Source organism: Coregonus lavaretus (genome assembly GCF_964263955.1).
Source record: "Coregonus lavaretus genome assembly, contig: HAP1_SCAFFOLD_1205, whole genome shotgun sequence".
NCBI classification, from domain to species: domain Eukaryota; kingdom Metazoa; phylum Chordata; class Actinopteri; order Salmoniformes; family Salmonidae; genus Coregonus; species Coregonus lavaretus.
The window spans coordinates 64,946-83,357 of record NW_028164303.1 but is presented as its reverse complement, the minus strand read 5'-3'; the positions used below and the strand labels follow the sequence as shown (position 1 = coordinate 83,357).

Below are 18,412 nucleotides of genomic sequence, written 5' to 3'. Positions count from 1 at the left end.
GCTAGTTAGCTAACGTTAACTTGTTTGACAGCTGTCATGGCTTAGTTAGCTAACGTTATAGCTAGCTAGCTCAGAGTTGAGCTAATACCATATAAATTGCTAACTTTAGATAACTATTGTAGTTAATTAATTCGTTTACAGTGTAATAGTGAATCATTGTGGTTGTCACGGTCGTATCTATCAGTTTTACCAAGCAATGCTAGCTAGTATACATTAGTTTGCATGTAGAGTTAGCTAGTTGCTAACAGGTAGCTATCGGATTATGTCTGCTTCTAAGTGAAATGTCAAAGTTTAATTTGAAATAGACTTCTCCTCCCTGTTTTGTAAAGAAGAATTTAGCTAACTAACTACATGCATTATCCATTGTTAGTTAGCTAGCTAGCTAGTTAGCCAAGTTAGCTAGCTAGCTAACGTTACCCTACACAATGTCACATGACTGCAGACAGCTACATTTACAGCGGCTCTACTGAGCCTGCCTGCTGCAGTAATTTCCGTTTTCATATCAGTCAGGAAGGCTTTGTACCTAGCTAGTGATTATAATAGCCAATATAGCTAAGAGGAAGTTGTTTTGTTTTCTGTTAGCTAACAAGCTGAAACACCAGATTGCTCTCTGAATTGCTCTCCCTCTCTCTATTTATTATGCAACTCAATCCGCTCAATGGGTCTTAGTTTAGATGCAAAGCTTGTGTCATTACCTGGTAATACACGCAGGCAGGGGCTAGTGTTAATTGATCCGGTCTGTGGATGGTATCCCTTCAGGATCTGAGCAGCTAACTGGTTTGAGCAGTGTCCTCACAGTTTAGGACTAGACAGCATGTGTGCCTGGAATACCACCTTGTGATTCTGGAGCTTCAGCGCCATTGTGTGTGGTGTGTCCCAAATGACACCCTGTTCCCTATGTAGTGCACTATTTTTGACCAGGGCCCATAGGGTGTACTATAGGGAATAGGGTACCATTTGGGATGCGTGACTGTGCTGCTCTTTCTAATGAGTTGACAAGCCATCATCACACAACAACAAACCCATCTCTGATGGCCCTTTTAATATTACGTTGAAAAGGATTGGATGAGTGAATTCCATCTATCAATGGATGGGTCTTCATTGAAATGAAAAAGGCTTTATTAGTGCAATCTGGCCTTAATGGCCATGTGCTCTTATAATCTCCACCCAGCACAGCCAGAAGAGGACTGGCCACACCTCAGAGCCTGGTTCCTCTCTAGGTTTCTTCCTAGGTTCCTGCCTTTCTAGGGAGTTTTTCCTAGCCACCGTGCTTCTACATCTGCAAGGCTTGCTGTTTGGGGTTTTAGGCTGGGTTTCTGTATAGCACTTTGTGACATCTGCTGATGTAAAAAGGGCTTTATGAATAGATTTGATTTGATAACGGCCTGCGTGAATAAGGTTGATGCGACTGGCAATTAAAACAGTTTTCAACAACACTTCTACATAGTAATTCATTTGTAGAGGCGAGATTTAATTTGTGAATATTGTAAATTGAAACATCTGAGGGTCGCTATTGGCTGCATTGGTGTCAGAAGTGTGATGTCATAGTGAGCCTAAGCTAAGAGTCATTACAATAACAATGAACTGTAAACACTCGGATGTTCTGACAGCTGATATGACCCAATAACTTTTAGCATTTTTATTAATTAATTTAGAAGCTTTTTTTTTTGTGTACTTTATGTGATAACTCTAACCATTGTTTTTCCATCTCCAGGTGATCCTGTCCTTCTGTTGGGTCTACATCAGGAAGTACCAGAGCCGCCAGGAGAGTGAGGTCATCTCAACCATCACAGCAATATGTTCATTGGCCATTGCACTGATAACCTCAGCACTTCTTCCTCTGGATATATTCCTAGTGTCTTACATGAAGCACCCCAACGGTACTTACAAGGTATGTATTCAGCTGATTCATAAGCCCTGAGACGTAGGCCTATGTCATTTAAGAACATCTGAGTTCAGTGATCTAGCAGCTTATAATAGTAGCTCATGTTGTTGTCCATTTGAAACATAACCAACCATTGCTGTAGGGGCCTAGTCCTAGACTAAAAAGCATGCTTGATGGATAATCTTTAGTCTGAGTCCGGGAAACCAGTTCTTTGTTTTCAACTCATTGTCAGAGACCAAGGAATTTGTCTGGAAAGACGTGATATTTGAAGATTACTCTAGTCAAATGTCCTTGATGATTCAAGCATGACATGTTTGTGATCGATACTAGCCTGGGAGTCAGGCTGTTTCTGCTCTCCTGACAACTCCTAATGGAACTGTCATGCCAAACATGTTTAGCTTGACAATGGAGTAGGCAAAAGCATGAACAGATCAGGGACCAGACTAGAATGATACACTGCAGCACAAAGACTCCTCCATTCATGAACCAGGGTTTATTACAGTACCAGTGGTCTACTCTACCGTAACCATATTATGGTAATAACTGACAGTACAAAAACCACACAAAAAAACAAGCCATGAGGTCGAAGCAATTGTCCGTAGAACTCCGAGACAGGATTATGTCAAGGCACAGATCTGGGGAAGGGTACCAAAAAATGTCTGCAGCATTGAAGGTCCCCAAGAACACAGTGGCCTCCATCATTCTTAAATGGAAGATGGGAGAACCTTCCAGAAGGACAACCATCTCTGCAGCACTCCACCAATCAGGCCTTTATGGTAGAGTGGCCAGATGGAAGCCACTCCTCAGTAAAAGGCACATGACAGCCCTCATGGACTCTCAGACCATGAGGAACAAGATTCTCTGGTCTGATGATACGAAGATTGAACTCTTTGGCCTGAATGCGAAGCGTCACGTCTGGAGGAAACCTGGTACCATCCCTACGGTGAAGCATGGTGATGGAGGCATCATGCTGTGGAGGTGTTTTTCAGCGGCAGGGACTGGGAGACTAGTCAGGATCGAGGGAAAGATGAACGAAGCAAAGTACAGAGAGATCCTTGATGAAAATCTGCTCCAGAGCGCTCAGGACCTCAGACTGGGGCGAAGGTTCACCTTCCAACAGGACAACAACGCTAAGCACACAGCCAAGACAACACAGGAGTGGCTTTGGGACAAGTCTCTGAATGTCCTTGAGTGGCCCAGCCAGAGCCCGGACTTGAACCCAATCGAACATCTCTGGAGAGACCTGACAATAGCTGTGCAGCGACGCTCCCCATCCAACCTTACAAAGCTTGAGAGGATCTGCAGAGAAGAATGGGGGAAACTCCCCAAATACAGGTGTGCCAAGCTTGTAGCGTCATACCCAAGAAGACTCAAGGCTGTTATCGCTGCCAAAGGTTCTTCAACAAAGTACTGAGTAAAGGGTCTGAATACTTATTTAAATGTAATATTTTATTTTTGTATAAATTTGCAAACATTTTCTAAAAAGCTGTTTTTGCTTTGTCATTGTGGGGTATTGTGTGTAGATTGATGAGGAAAGAAAACAATGAGGAAGATGATGAGGAAGATGATGGCATTGTGATATTACTTGATCCTGTCTAGTAGGCCTAATTCTGTTTTTGATGTTGACATTTAAGTATTGACATTTGATAGCCTAGGATATGTTATTTGACCAGCACTGGATGCTTGGCTGAAGTGAAAATATGTGGTGGTGCTTTAGGTAGGGTTCATCACCAGGAGGGCATCAGAAAAAGTGATTTAATGCTGCAACGTAGTGTGTGTGTGTGTGTTGCAAGGTAGACAGACAGCAATTCTCTTTTGCATTCTGATCCTCCTTGAGAACCTGTGTCAGGTCACGTCTTAGATGGAATCTCTGCCACATAAGAGACTAAATAAATAAATAAATAAAAGAATCCAATCTAAAATACAGCTACTGCCGAAATACCTAACCCCCTACCATAAAAGCAAGGACAATAATGCAATAGCCATATTTTTTTATGTCAAAGGAAGAGAGTAGAGATCGTTCATTATTGATGAATAAGGAAATCAAGAAAAAGTAAAAGGACACATGATTCACATTATACCAGGGGTACTTTCATCATATAGGCCCTAACGCTGGGATGTTCACATTATACCAGGGGTACTTTCATCATATAGGCCCTAACGCTGGGATGTTCACATTATACCAGGGGTACTTTCATCATATAGGCCCTAACGCTTGTGATCATTTTGACCCCACGGGGTGAGATCTTGCGTGGAACCCCAGATCGAGGGAGATTATCAGTGGTCTTGTATGTCTTCCATTTCCTAATAATTGCTCCCACAGTTGATTTCTTCAAACCAAGCTGCTTACCTATTGCAGATTCAGTCTTCCCAGCCTGGTGCAGGTCTACAATTTTGTTTCTGGTGTCCTTTGACAGCTCTTTGGTCTTGGCCATAGTGGAGTTTGGAGTGTGACTGTTTGAGGTTGTGGACAGGTGTCTTTTATACTGATAACAAGTTCAAACAGGTGCCATTAATACAGGTAACGAGTGGAGGACAGAGGAGCCTCTTAAAGAAGAAGTTACAGGTCTGTGAGAGCCAGAAATCTTGCTTGTTTGTAGGTGACCAAATACTTATTTTCCACCATAATTTGCAAATAAATTCATTAAAAATCCTACAATGTGATTTTCAGGATTTTTTTCTCTCATTTTGTCTGTCATAGTTGACGTGTACCTATGATGAAAATTACAGGCCTCTCTCATCTTTTTAAGTGGGAGAACTTGCACAATTGGTGGCTGACTAAATACTTTTTTTCCCCACTGTAGGCCCTAACGCTGGGATGTTCACATTATACCAGGGGTACTTTCATCATATAGGCCCTAACGCTGGGATGTTCACATTATACCAGGGGTACTTTCATCATATAGGCCCTAATGCTGGGATGTTCACATTATACCAGGGGTACTTTCATCATATAGGCCCTAACGCTGGGATGTTCACATTATACCAGGGGTACGTTCATCATATAGGCCCTAACGCTGGGATGTTCACATTATACCAGGGGTACTTTCATCATATAGGCCCTAACGCTGGGATGTTCACATTATACCAGGGGTACTTTCATCATATAGGCCCTAACGCTGGGATGTTCACATTATACCAGGGGTACTTTCATCATATAGGCCCTAACGCTGGGATGTTCACATTATACCAGGGGTACTTTCATCATATAGGCCCTAACGCTGGGATGTTCACATTATACCAGGGGTACTTTCATCATATAGGCCCTAACGCTGGGATGTTCACATTATACCAGGGGTACTTTCATCATATAGGCCCTAACGCTGGGATGTTCACATTATACCAGGGGTACTTTCATCATATAGGCCCTAACGCTGGGCTGTGAATCATATTTTTGTACTTTTTTCATGATATCCTTATCAATAAATCATGATCTCTCGCTTCTTTTTTCCATAAAACAAATAGCCCTGTGGCCGTTTCATCATAGTCCTAGCCTGGCAAATAGCCCTGTGGCCATTTCATCATAGTCATAGCCTGGCTTTTATAGTGTAATATGACTCAGGTCTCAAATCTCTATGAGATACTATGATTATGGAATTATACAATAATTTATTTTTTGGTTGTGTAGTGTTTTAGTCTGTTCAGATGTTGTTTTGTCTTTATTGTAATTAATGTCCTGTTTCTTCCCAATACAGGAGTGGGCAGAAAACAATGAGACACGAGGCCAAATCGAAGACACTGTGCTGTATGCATATTACTGTGAGTAGACTGCTGTTGATATATTTATATAGGCATGTTTATCAAGGCACAGTACCAGCAAATGGTGGATGGACCCGTCATGACATTAATAGTTTGAACAAATCAACTAATTCCTGATTGGTAGAGAGTGATTTTGTGTGGAGTGAGAATCTCCATTGGAATATATTTTTTGTTCAGGTCTAGGATGAATCTGTGTCTGGGAAACTAGCCATTACGGTTTAAGGTACTGATTGAAAGTAATGAATGGTTGGTTTTATTTGTGTCTCTGGCTGCTCTCTCTGTATAGATACTACCTACGGAGAGAGGCTACTTGGTCATGACTCATGCAACAGATACTGTAGGTTACTTGATCATGAGTCATGCCACAGATACAATAGGCTACTTGATCATGGGTCATGCCACAGGTAGGCTACTTTATCATGAGTCATGCCACAGATGCATCAGGCTACTTGATCATGAGTCATGCCACTGATACAATATTCTACTTGTTCATGTGTCATGTCACATATACAACATGCTACTTGATCATTAGTCATGCCACGGATACAAATTCTACTTGATCATGAGTCATGCCACAGATACATCAGGCTACTTGATCGTGACTCATGCCACAGATACAATAGGCTACTTGATCATGAGCCGTTAGTTTTCTAACAGATGCCAGTCCAAACTGCCTGCCAGTCAGCTGTGCTGTAGCTGTAGCTGGAACGTCTGTTCATAAAACACACACAGAGACAAGCTGTCTCCTCAGCCTAGACCCTACCCAATCAGAGAAACCACTTCCATCAGTCGCAGAATGTCATCAGAACATTCTCTTTGACAGACAAGGTACAACACTGTGCACGTAAATCCCAGCATGCACTTCAATTCAGCTGCCCACCATGCGTTCCTTGACTTTGTCCTCTAGACTCAGTCGTAGACGCCACTAATATGATTTTGTGGGGGACAAGGTAGATTTTCTGTGTTACTATCAAAGATTTGGATGAAAAATGCACTCAAAGGAAGAAGAGTTTGCATTACAGTGTCTTATATAATGCAGAAGTAGTTTGTCTTAAATGTAGACTTTGATCCTATCAGGAATGTAATTGATTTAATGGCCAAATGGCCTGGATGTCTCTTTTCAGCAGTTCTACTCAGAAGATGTAGCTCAGTTGGTAGAGCATGGCGCTTGCAACGCCAGGGTTGTGGGTTCGATTCCCACGGGGGGCCAGTATGAAGAAAAAAAAAGAACAAAAACATGTATGCACTCACTAACTGTAAGTCGCTCTGGATAAGAGCGTCTGCTAAATGACTAAAATGTAAAATGTAAAGATTTGTCAGTTCTGTCTCAAGGTAGGCACTTAGCTTATAGTACATGGAAGCATTATATCTCTCCCTTCATACGGAGTGGAGGAAGGAGAGAATGGAGTGGATAGAAGTAGATAAAAGGCTGAGGGTGAAGAGGAGAAAGAGAGAGAGACAGAATGAAAGACAGAACGCTGAGGAGAAAGAGAGAGAGACAGAATGAAAGACAGAACGCTGAGGAGAAAGAGAGAGAGACAGAATGAAAGACAGAACGCTGAGGAGAAAGAGAGAGAGACCTAATGAAAGACAGAACGCTGAGGAGAAAGAGAGAGAGACAGAACGCTGAGGAGAAAGAGAGAGAGACAGAATGAAAGAACGCTGAGGAGAAAGAGAGAGACAGAATGAAAGACGGAACGCTGAGGAGAAAGAGAGAGAGACAGAATGAAAGACAGAACGCTGAGGAGAAAGAGAGAGACAGAATGAAAGACAGAACGCTGAGGAGAAAGAGAGAGAGACCTAATGAAAGACAGAACGCTGAGGAGAAAGAGAGAGAGACAGAACGCTGAGGAGAAAGAGAGAGAGACAGAATGAAAGAACGCTGAGGAGAAAGAGAGAGACAGAATGAAAGACAGAACGCTGAGGAGAAAGAGAGAGAGACAGAATGAAAGACAGAACGCTGAGGAGAAAGAGAGAGACAGAATGAAAGACAGAACACTGAGGAGAAAGAGAGAGAGACAGAATGAAAGACAGAACGCTGAGGAGAAAGAGAGAGAGACAGAATGAAAGACAGAACGCTGAGGAGAAAGAGAGAGAGACAGAATGAAAGACAGAACGCTGAGGAGAAAGAGAGAGAGACAGAATGAAAGACAGAACGCTGAGGAGAAAGAGAGAGAGACAGAATGAAAGACAGAACGCTGAGGAGAAAGAGAGAGAGACAGAATGAAAGACAGAACGCTGAGGAGAAAGAGAGAGAGAGAATGAAAGACAGAACGCTGAGGAGAAAGAGAGAGAGACAGAATGAAAGACAGAACGCTGAGGAGAAAGAGAGAGAGACAGAACGCTGAGGAGAAAGAGAGAGAGACAGAATGAAAGACAGAACGCTGAGGAGAAAGAGAGAGAAAGAGAGAGAGACAGAATGAAAGACAGAACGCTGCTTATTTGTCTCCCACAAGGAAGCCTATTTCTGTGATTGACTCGGCATCACAACACAGCACATCAAAACACAAAGCTCGCTGGGAGTAGGGCTGCACGATATATCGTTTCAGCATCGACATTGCGATGTATGCATCCGCAATAGTCACATCGCAGAACGTGCGATTTAGTAAGGTAAACATATATCAGTCTACAATAGATATTTTTTAAATGTTAAACTAGCATTATATCTGTCTGATATAACGTAATTTACTCTGATTTATGGGTTATTGGATACACAGTTTATTATTATTATTATTATTATTATTATTATTTTAAACACGGAGTTGGTTGCTGCACATGGTTGCCATGCAGGCTCTGCTTGCCGTGATGAAATGATGAGCGAGGAACAGGCAAAAAAGACCGAAATTGAGAATTTGGTTGCAAAAAGAAATGCATCGTCAGTTATATGGAAATATTTAGGCTACAGACAGGATGATGTTGACCAAAAACAGGTACTTTGTTGAGAGTGCCTTGCAATTGTTGCCACAACACGAGGCAACACGACCAATTTGTTAGATCATTTAAGGCAGCACCACAAATCTTCGTATGACGAGTTCAAAGCATCACAATGCCCTCCAAAGCAAAAATCTATTTCGGATGCCTTTGCCAGTATTACACCATACGAGAAAGGTTCCAAACGGCAGAGAGAAATCACAAATTCAATAACATTTCACGTCGCCAAAGACATGGTACCAATTAACACGGTTACCAAAGAGGGTTTTAAAAACATGATCCGGTCACTTGACAAGCGGTATGTAATGCCATCACGCAACTATTTTTCTCAAGTTGCCATCCCAGAGTTGTACGAGAAATGCAAGGCACAAGTTGAAACAGAGCTGTCACAAGTGGAATATTATACAGCAACAACAGACTTGTGGTCCAGCCGGACAACGGAGCCCTATATAAGTCTGACCATACACTTTATTAATGAGGACTTCCACCTGAAAAGTCGCCGTTTGCAAACTGCATTTTTCCTAGAGGATCATACATACATCCTGTATTTTTTTCATATCGCAATATATATCGCAGAAAAACAAAATATCGCAATGTCAGTTATTTCCAATATCGTGCAACCCTAGCTGGGAGCCTTGATTTCCTATAGGCCACTCTCACCAAGCCTCTCTAACAATATGGGGTCAACCCAGCAAAGCTGGGAAGACCAGCAAAATATCTATCCTCCAGAACTGGCCAGCGTAATCATCCACTCTTTAACCCCTGGAGTTGATGTCTGCGCCCCCGCGGTAATCAAATTAGCATAATAAAAAAACTCCCCATAACAATCATTCTGTTTTTTTGCATTGGATGCGTCTCAATCCACCGCATCCGCCTATGTAACACTTCCGCATCTGCGGTGAAAAGTGACAGAGCTAGAGCGGTGTTTGTCAGACCATGAGATATCTCGAAATTCGGTCTTCTTACAAAATCGTCTGTAGCGTCCGAACGGTTTTGCCTACAAACTATTATGAACCCTTTATGGAAAGATGAGACTCTCATGAACAAGGTGGTATTTTCACAAGCATGGGACTCGTCTGAAGTCGGTACAGCCGATCTGCCAACTTCTGTCTGTAGCGTCCGAACAGTTTGGGCTACACACTAATATGACCCCTCTGGAAAGGTGAGACTCTCACGAACACGTTGGTTGTTTTGCTCTAGGACACCCACATGCCTCACAAGACTCGTCTGAAGGTCCCCCGGTACAAGTTGAAAAAAATGAATAGAAGTATTATATGGAGACTGTTTAGTGCCAAAAATAAGGGGGTAAATACATGTAAAAAATACATTAAAAAAACTACATGTTTCCTGATCTTTCTTATATCTCTCAGATATAGGACAGACACTTCAGAACTTTTGGGGACTATCTGTTGCTCCATGTAGTGAATCTGTTATTAATGTGTTTGTATGGGCTAATCGCAGTAAGGCCAAATAAATGTTTTTATCAAATGTATATGTTTTTTGGATACTTCAAGGGGTCTTAAAATTCCAAATGAAATGGCAAAATGATCCTTGGTATGACCTTCTTAAAGCAATTCCATATAGCTTAGGAGAACCCTCCCCTGGCTTAGACAGGCCTTACACTGTAATGGGTTAAATAAGGACTGTAGAAAGCAAAGTACAGCAGAGAGAACAGAACAGTGGGGTAAAATCCCTGTTGAGCAGGATTATAAATCCTTAAAGCGAGATTGGCTCTCTAGAAACTCACTATGTGATTGTGTATTATTTATATAAAGAGTCCGGCTTTAAATGTGGGACGTGTAATTCCTCCAATTACAGCGTTGAGTCTGACAGAAGCTGGACAGATCCACTGGGCTGGCTGTCTGCCTGTTGTTTTGTTTTGTCAGGGTTGAAAGACTACGATTCCTTTTTTTTTTACCCAGAAGGAAGGGTGGGTGCAGGGAGGTAGGGAGAGAGGTAGGATGGGAGAGGCTTTAAAGAGCTTGCAAACCCTAGCCTGTGACATCATGTGTCCATATGATGATGACTCAGGGAGCCTGTGTGTGTGTGTGTTTGCTGCTGTGGAAATAACATTTGGCAGTCGATCAGGAAGGTTCAAGGCTGTTGGAAAAACAACATACAGTACATGGAACATATATAAGTGACTCGCCAAAGCCATGACAAGGCTTATTTGCAATAGCAGCAACATGCATTGGTTTCTGGTGTTTCTGATAGCAAGTGTCTTCATATCACTGGTGTTTCTGATAACACTTGTCTTTCTGTCACTGGTGTTTCTGATAACACTTGTCTTTCTGTCATTGGTGTTTCTGATAACACGTGTCTTTCTATCACTGGTGTTTCTGATAACAAATGTATTTCTGTCACTGGTGTTTCTGATAACAAATGTATTTATGTCACTGGTGTTTCTGGTAACAAGTGTCTTTCTGTCACTGGTGTTTCTGGTAACAAGTGTCTTTCTGTCACTGGTGTTTCTGATAGCAAGTGTCTTTCTGTCACTGGTGTTTCTGATAACAAGTGTCTTAATATCACTGGTGTTTCTGATAACAAGTGTCTTAATATCACTGGTGTTTCTGATAACAAGTGTCTTAATATCACTGGTGTTTCTGATAACAAGTGTCTTTCTGTCACTGGTGTTTCTGATAACACTTGTCTTTCTGTCATTGGTGTTTCTGATAACACGTGTCTTTCTATCACTGGTGTTTCTGATAACAAATGTCTTTCTGTCACTGGTGTTTCTGATAACAAATGTATTTATGTCACTGGTGTTTCTGGTAACAAGTGTCTTAATGTCACTGGTGTTTCTGGTAACAAGTGTCTTTCTGTCACTGGTGTTTCTGATAGCAAGTGTCTTTCTGTCACTGGTGTTTCTGATAACAAGTGTCTTAATATCACTGGTGTTTCTGATAATAAGTGTCTTAATATCACTGGTGTTTTTAATAACAAGTGTCTTTCTGTCACTGGTGTTTTTGATAACAAGTGTCTTTCTGTCACTGGTGTTTCTGATAACAAGTGTATTTCTGTCACTGGTGTTTTTGATAACAAGTGTCTTAATGTCACTGGTGTTTCTGATAACAAGTGTCTTAATATCACTGGTGTTTCTGATAACAAGTGTCTTAATATCACTGGTGTTTCTGATAACAAGTGTCTTAATATCACTGGTGTTTCTGATAACAAATGTCTTAATATAATAATAATATAATATAATATGCCATTTAGCAGACGCTTTTATCCAAAGCGACTTACAATCATGCGTGCATAATTTTTTTTGTGTATGGATGGTCCCGGGGATCGATCCCACTACCTTGGCGTTACAAGCGCCGTGCTCTACCAGCTGAGCTACAGACCATAATATCAATCAATCAATCAATCAATCAATTTTATTTTATATAGCCCTTCTTACATCAGCTAATATCTCGAAGTGCTGTACAGAAACCCAGCCTAAAACCCCAAACAGCTAGTAATGCAGGTGTAGAAGCATGGTGGCTAGGAAAAACTCCCTAGAAAGGCGAAAACCTAGGAAGAAACCTAGAGAGGAACCAGGCTATGAGGGGTGGCCAGTCCTCTTCTGGCTGTGCCGGGTGGAGATTATAACAGAACCATGCCAAGATGTTCAAAAATGTTCATAAGTGACAAGCATGGTCAAATAATAATCAGGAATAAATCTCAGTTGGCTTTTCATAGCCGATCATTAAGAGTTGAAAACAGCAGGTCTGGGACAGGTAGGGGTTCCATAACCGCAGGCAGAACAGTTGAAACTGGAATAGCAGCAAGGCCAGGCGGACTGGGGACAGCAAGGAGTCACCACGGCCGGTAGTCCCGACGTATGGTCCTAGGGCTCAGGTCTCTCAGTTGGCTTTTCATAGCCGATCATTAAGAGTTGAAAACAGCAGGTCTGGGACAGGTAGGGGTTTCGTAGCCGCAGGCAGAACAGTTGAAACTGGAATAGCAGCAAGGCCAGGCGGACTGGGGACAGCAAGGTGTCATCATGCCCGGTAGTCCTGACGTATGGTCCTAGGGCTCAGGTTCTCAGAGAGAAAGAGAGAACGAGAGAATTAGAGAGAGCATACTTAAATTCACACAGGACACTGGATAAGACAGGAGAAGTACTCCAGGTATAACCAACTAACCCCAGCCCCCCGACACATAAACTACTGCAGCATAAATACTGGAGGCTGAGACAGGAGCGGTCCGGAGACACTGTGGCCCCATCCGAAGAAACCCCCGGACAGGGCCAAACAGGAAGGATATAACCCCACCCACTCCGCCAAAGCACAGCCCCCGCACCACTAGAGGGATATCCCCAACCACCAACTTACAATCCTGAGACAAGGCCGAGTATAGCCCACAGAGGTCTCCACCACAGCACAAACCAAGGGGGGGGCGCCAACCCAGACAGGAAGATCACGTCAGTAACTCAACCCACTCAAGTGACGCACCCCTCCCAGGGACGGCATGAAAGAGCACCAGCAAGCCAGTGACTCAGCCCCTGCAACAGGGTTAGAGGCAGAGAACCCCAGTGGAGAGGGGAACCGGCCTGGCAGAGACAGCAAGGGCTGTTCGTTGCTCCAGCCTTTTCGTTCACCTTCACACTCCTGGGCCAGACTACACTCAATCATATGACCTACTGAAGAGATAAGTCTTCAGTAAAGACTTAAAGGTTGAGACCGAGTCTGCGTCTCTCACATGGGTAGGCAGACTGTTCCATAAAAATGGAGATCTATAGGAGAAAGCCCTGCCTCCCGCTGTTTGCTTAGAAATTCTAGGGACAATTAGGAGGCCTGCGTCTTGTGACCGTAGCGTACGTATTGGTATGTACGGCAGGACCAACTCGGAAAGATAGGTAGGAGCAAGCCCATGTAACGCTTTATAGGTTAACAGTAAAACCTTGAAATCAGCCCTTGCCTTAACAGGAAGCCAGTGTAGGGAAGCTAGCACTGGAGTAATATGATCAAATTTATTGGTTCTAGTCAGGATTCTAGCAGCCGTATTTAGCACTAACTGAAGTTTATTTAGTGCTTTATCCGGGTAGCCGGAAAATAGAGCATTGCAGTAGTCTAACCTAGAAGTAACAAATGCATGGATTAATTTTTCTGCATCATTTTTGGACAGAAAATTTCTGATTTTTGCAATGTTACGTAGATGGAAAAAAGCTGTCCTTGAAACAGTCTTGATATGTTCGTCAAAAGAGAGATCAGGGTCAAGAGTAACGCCTAGGTCCTTCACAGTTTTATTTGAGACGACTTTACAACCATCAAGATGAATTGTCAGATTTAACAGAAGATCTCTTTGTTTCTTGGGACCTAGAACAAGCATCTCTGTTTTGTCCGAGTTTAAAAGTAAAAAGTTTTCAGCCATCCACTTCCTTATGTCTGAAACACAGGCTTCTAGCGAGGGCAATTTTGGGGCTTCACCATGCTTCATTGAAATGTACAGCTGTGTGTCATCCGCATAGCAGTGAAAGTTAACATTATGTTTTCGAATAACATCCCCAAGAGGTAAAATATATAGTGAAAACAATAGTGGTCCTAAAACGGAACCTTGAGGAACACCGAAATGTACAGTTGATTTGTCGGAGGACAGACCATTCACAGAGACAAACTGATATCTTTCCGACAGGTAGGATCTAAACCAGGCCAGAACTTGTCCGTGTAGACCAATTTGGGTTTCCAGTCTCTCCAAAAGAATGTGGTGATCGATGGTGTCAAAGGCAGCACTAAGGTCTAGTAGCACGAGGACAGATGCAGAGCCTCGGTCTGACGCCATTAAAAGATCATTTACCACCTTCACAAGTGCAGTCTCAGTGCTATGATGGGGTCTAAAACCAGACTGAAGCATTTCGTATACATTGTTTGTCTTCAGAAAGGCAGTGAGTTGCTGCGCAACAGCTTTTTCTAAAATTTTTCACTGGTGTTTCTGATAACAAGTGTCTTAATATCACTGGTGTTTTTAATAACAAGTGTCTTTCTGTCACTGGTGTTTTTGATAACAAGTGTCTTTCTGTCACTGGTGTTTCTGATAACAAGTGTCTTTCTGTCACTGGTGTTTTTGATAACAAGTGTATTTCTGTCACTGGTGTTTTTGATAACAAGTGTCTTAATGTCACTGGTGTTTCTGATAACAAGTGTCTTAATATCACTGGTGTTTCTGATAACAAGTGTCTTAATATCACTGGTGTATCTGATAACAAGTGTATTTCTGTCACTGGTGTTTCTGATAGCAAGTGTCTTTCTGTCACTGGTGTTTCTGATAACAAGTGTCTTAATATCACTGGTGTTTCTGACAAACAAGTGTCTTAATATCACTGGTGTTTCTGATAACAAGTGTCTTAATATCACTGGTGTTTCTGATAACAAATGTCTTAATATCACTGGTGTTTCTGATAACAAGTGTCTTAATATCACTGGTGTTTTTAATAACAAGTGTCTTTCTGTCACTGGTGTTTTTGATAACAAGTGTCTTTCTGTCACTGGTGTTTCTGATAACAAGTGTCTTTCTGTCACTGGTGTTTTTGATAACAAGTGTCTTTCTGTCACTGGTGTAACAAGTGTCTTTCTGTCACTGGTGTTTCTGATAACAAGTGTCTTAATATCACTGGTGTTTCTGATAACAAGTGTCTTTCTGTCACTGGTGTTTCTGATAACAAGTGTCTTTCTGTCACTGGTGTTTCTGATAACAAGTGTATTTCTGTCACTGGTGTTTTTGATAACAAGTGTCTTAATGTCACTGGTGTTTCTGATAACAAGTGTCTTAATATCACTGGTGTTTCTGATAACAAGTGTCTTAATATCACTGGTGTTTCTGATAACAAATGTTTTAATATCACTGGTGTTTCTGATAACAAGTGTCTTAATATCACTGGTGTTTTTAATAACAAGTGTCTTTCTGTCACTGGTGTTTTTGATAACAAGTGTCTTTCTGTCAATGGTGTTTCTGATAACAAGTGTCTTAATATCACTGGTGTTTCTGATAACAAGTGTCTTAATATCACTGGTGTTTCTGATAACAAGTGTCTTAATATCACTGGTGTTTCTGATAACAAATGTCTTAATATCACTGGTGTTTCTGATAACAAGTGTCTTAATATCACTGGTGTTTCTGATAACAAGTGTCTTAATATCACTGGTGTTTCTGATAACAAGTGTCTTTCTGTCACTGGTGTTTCTGGTAACAAGTGTCTTTCTGTCACTGGTGTTTCTGATAACAAGTGGCTTTTTGTCACTGGTGTTTATGAAATCTGTATTATTTGGTGTCTAGTTTAGACCCTTTCAGCTCAACTAGTCTGTCCCCTTGTAGTGAGAAGAATTGAAATGGCTGTCTTGATAAAATGGATGTTGTCATGGCAGCCAGAAACAGAGGGGAAAGGAATAGCAGGAGCAAATGGTTTTCAAAATAAACTTTGAAGTCAACACTTTGTCTTTAAATCTAAAAGCTAGTGAATCAAAGAGCTTGCAATCCTTTCAATGAGTCAAGGTAAATCTGACCAGCGTCTTAGAAAGGGAGATGTTTTCAAATATAACTAGAATCAGATATTGTAGATAAGGCGTAGGCAACTACATTTAGCCGCAGGCCGATTTTGTCAGGGGGCCAGAACATAATGATAATAATTTGTACACTGCAAATTGACCACAACTAAGCCCAAAACGAGATTCCATTTGAAAAGAACAATCAATTCAGACCTTGATTACATATGTGATTGTGTCTCAATGTCTATTTTTGTTATTTTTATTATGTGAATACTTGGTGAATAGATTTCCTAAATAAAACAAATGTTTTGCTGAATTCCTGGTGATTAGTCTTTTTTGACCCAAAAATAAAATCCTAAAATCCTAAAAACTGGGGGGCATAAAAAACACTTGAAGGACGGTTTTGGCACGTGGGCCGCCTGTTGCTGACCCCTGTTGTAGATGGTGTTCTACTGTCCTCTACAGAAGGTCTCTACTGTAATATTACTAGAATCAGATATTGTAGATGGTGTTCTACTGTCCTCTACAGAAGGTCTCTACTGTAATATTACTAGAATCAGATATTGTAGATGGTGTTCTACTGTCCTCTACAGAAGGTCTCTACTGTAATATTACTAGAATCAGATATTGTAGATGGTGTTCTACTGTCCTCTACAGAAGGTCTCTACTGTAATATTACTAGAATCAGATATTGTAGATGGTGTTCTACTGTCCTCTACAGAAGGTCTCTACTGTAATATTACTAGAATCAGATATTGTAGATGGTTCTACTGTCCTCTACAGAAGGTCTCTACTGTAATATTACTAGAATCAGATATTGTAGATGGTTCTACTGTCCTCTACAGAAGGTCTCTACTGTAATATTACTAGAATCAGATATTGTAGATGGTTCTACTGTCCTCTACAGAAGGTCTCTACTGTAATATTACTAGAATCAGATATTGTAGATGGTTCTACCGTCCTATAGAAGGTCTCTACTGTAATATTACTAGAATCAGATATTGTAGATGGTGTTCTACTGTCCTCTACAGAAGGTCTCTACTGTAATATTACTAGAATCAGATATTGTAGATGGTGTTCTACTGTCCTCTACAGAAGGTCTCTACTGTAATATTACTAGAATCAGATATTGTAGATGGTGGTCTACTGTCCTCTACAGAAGGTCTCTACTGTAATATTACTAGAATCAGATATTGTAGATGGTGTTCTACTGTCCTCTACAGAAGGTCTCTACTGTAATATTACTAGAATCAGATATTGTAGATGGTGTTCTACTGTCCTCTACAGAAGGTCTCTACTGTAATATTACTAGAATCAGATATTGTAGATGGTGTTCTACTGTCCTCTACAGAAGGTCTCTACTGTAATATTACTAGAATCAGATATTGTAGATGGTGTTCTACTGTCCTCTACAGAAGGTCTCTACTCTAAGTCTAAGGCAGATTGCAGTGATCCACTTTAATCTTTTTCTTCCCCATGCCAGCATGCAGATACATGCAGTGGTACAGAGTGGTAATCAGATGCAGGGAGAACTGCAACATGTTGGCTATTTGACAACGACAGTGACTTATAGAAGTCCTCATCCTGGACAAATACCATGTTGTAGCACGGCAAAATCCCATAGCTGGATTTTGAAGGTATTTCTCAGGGCTCATACCGCTGTATTTCAGGTTGAATTAGTGTTATTGATTGAGTGCATTTTTCCTCTCCTCCTCTCGTTCTCTCCTCCTCTTCTGTGTCCGGTGAGGGATGAAAGGGGGAGGGGTGTGTTTTTATTCACCCGTAGGGGGAGCTAAAGCTCCATGTATTTCTGAGCCTCAACACCACAGACACCTAGGCTTCTAAAGAGGGTTCCTCCTGATCTAACCTTCAAAGCAGGATTTCTATTCAAAGGTAGATTTTGACAACCCCCTTCAATCCATCCATCTCTCTCTCTCTCTCTCTCTCTCTCTCTCTCTCTCTCTCTCTCTCTCTCTCTCTCTCTCTCTCTCTTTCTCTCTTTCTCTCTTTCTCTCTTTCTCTCTTTCTCTCTTTCTCTCTCTCTCTCTCTCTCTCTCTCTCTCTCTCTCTCTCTCTCTCTCTCTCTCTCTCTCTCTCTCTCTCTCTCTCTCTCCAAATGGAATAATTATAGAGCTGACATGGAGATCTCTTCCTTCCTATCTCAACATGTTTTCTCTCTATCTTCAAGCTCCTGATTGATTTGTTTTTTTCTTGCAGTCTTTCTCTCAGTGGTTGTCACAGTAGTTAATGTGTACGAGTGACAACTTTCAAAAAGTACAAGTCAGAATCAACAGCAATTTATTTGACGGCGCATTAGAGAAATAATTTGATTCGGGCCGAGATTGGACACTGCTCTTTTTGTTTGGTATGTCCG

General features: G+C 41.5%; 1 protein-coding gene across 1 annotated transcript in view; it reads left to right on the top strand.

Moving 5' to 3' along the window:
• Positions 1 to 18,412, top strand: part of LOC311117228 (lysosomal cobalamin transport escort protein LMBD1-like) — a gene marked incomplete at its 3' end in the record, with an annotated part of 80,550 nt that overhangs the window by 214 nt on the left and 61,924 nt on the right. Inside the window, exons 2-3 of the mRNA XM_084192205.1 lie at positions 1,715 to 1,891; positions 5,581 to 5,644. Coding sequence (XP_084048331.1) covers positions 1,715 to 1,891; positions 5,581 to 5,644 — 241 coding nt within the window. The remainder of the gene's footprint in view (positions 1 to 1,714; positions 1,892 to 5,580; positions 5,645 to 18,412) is intronic.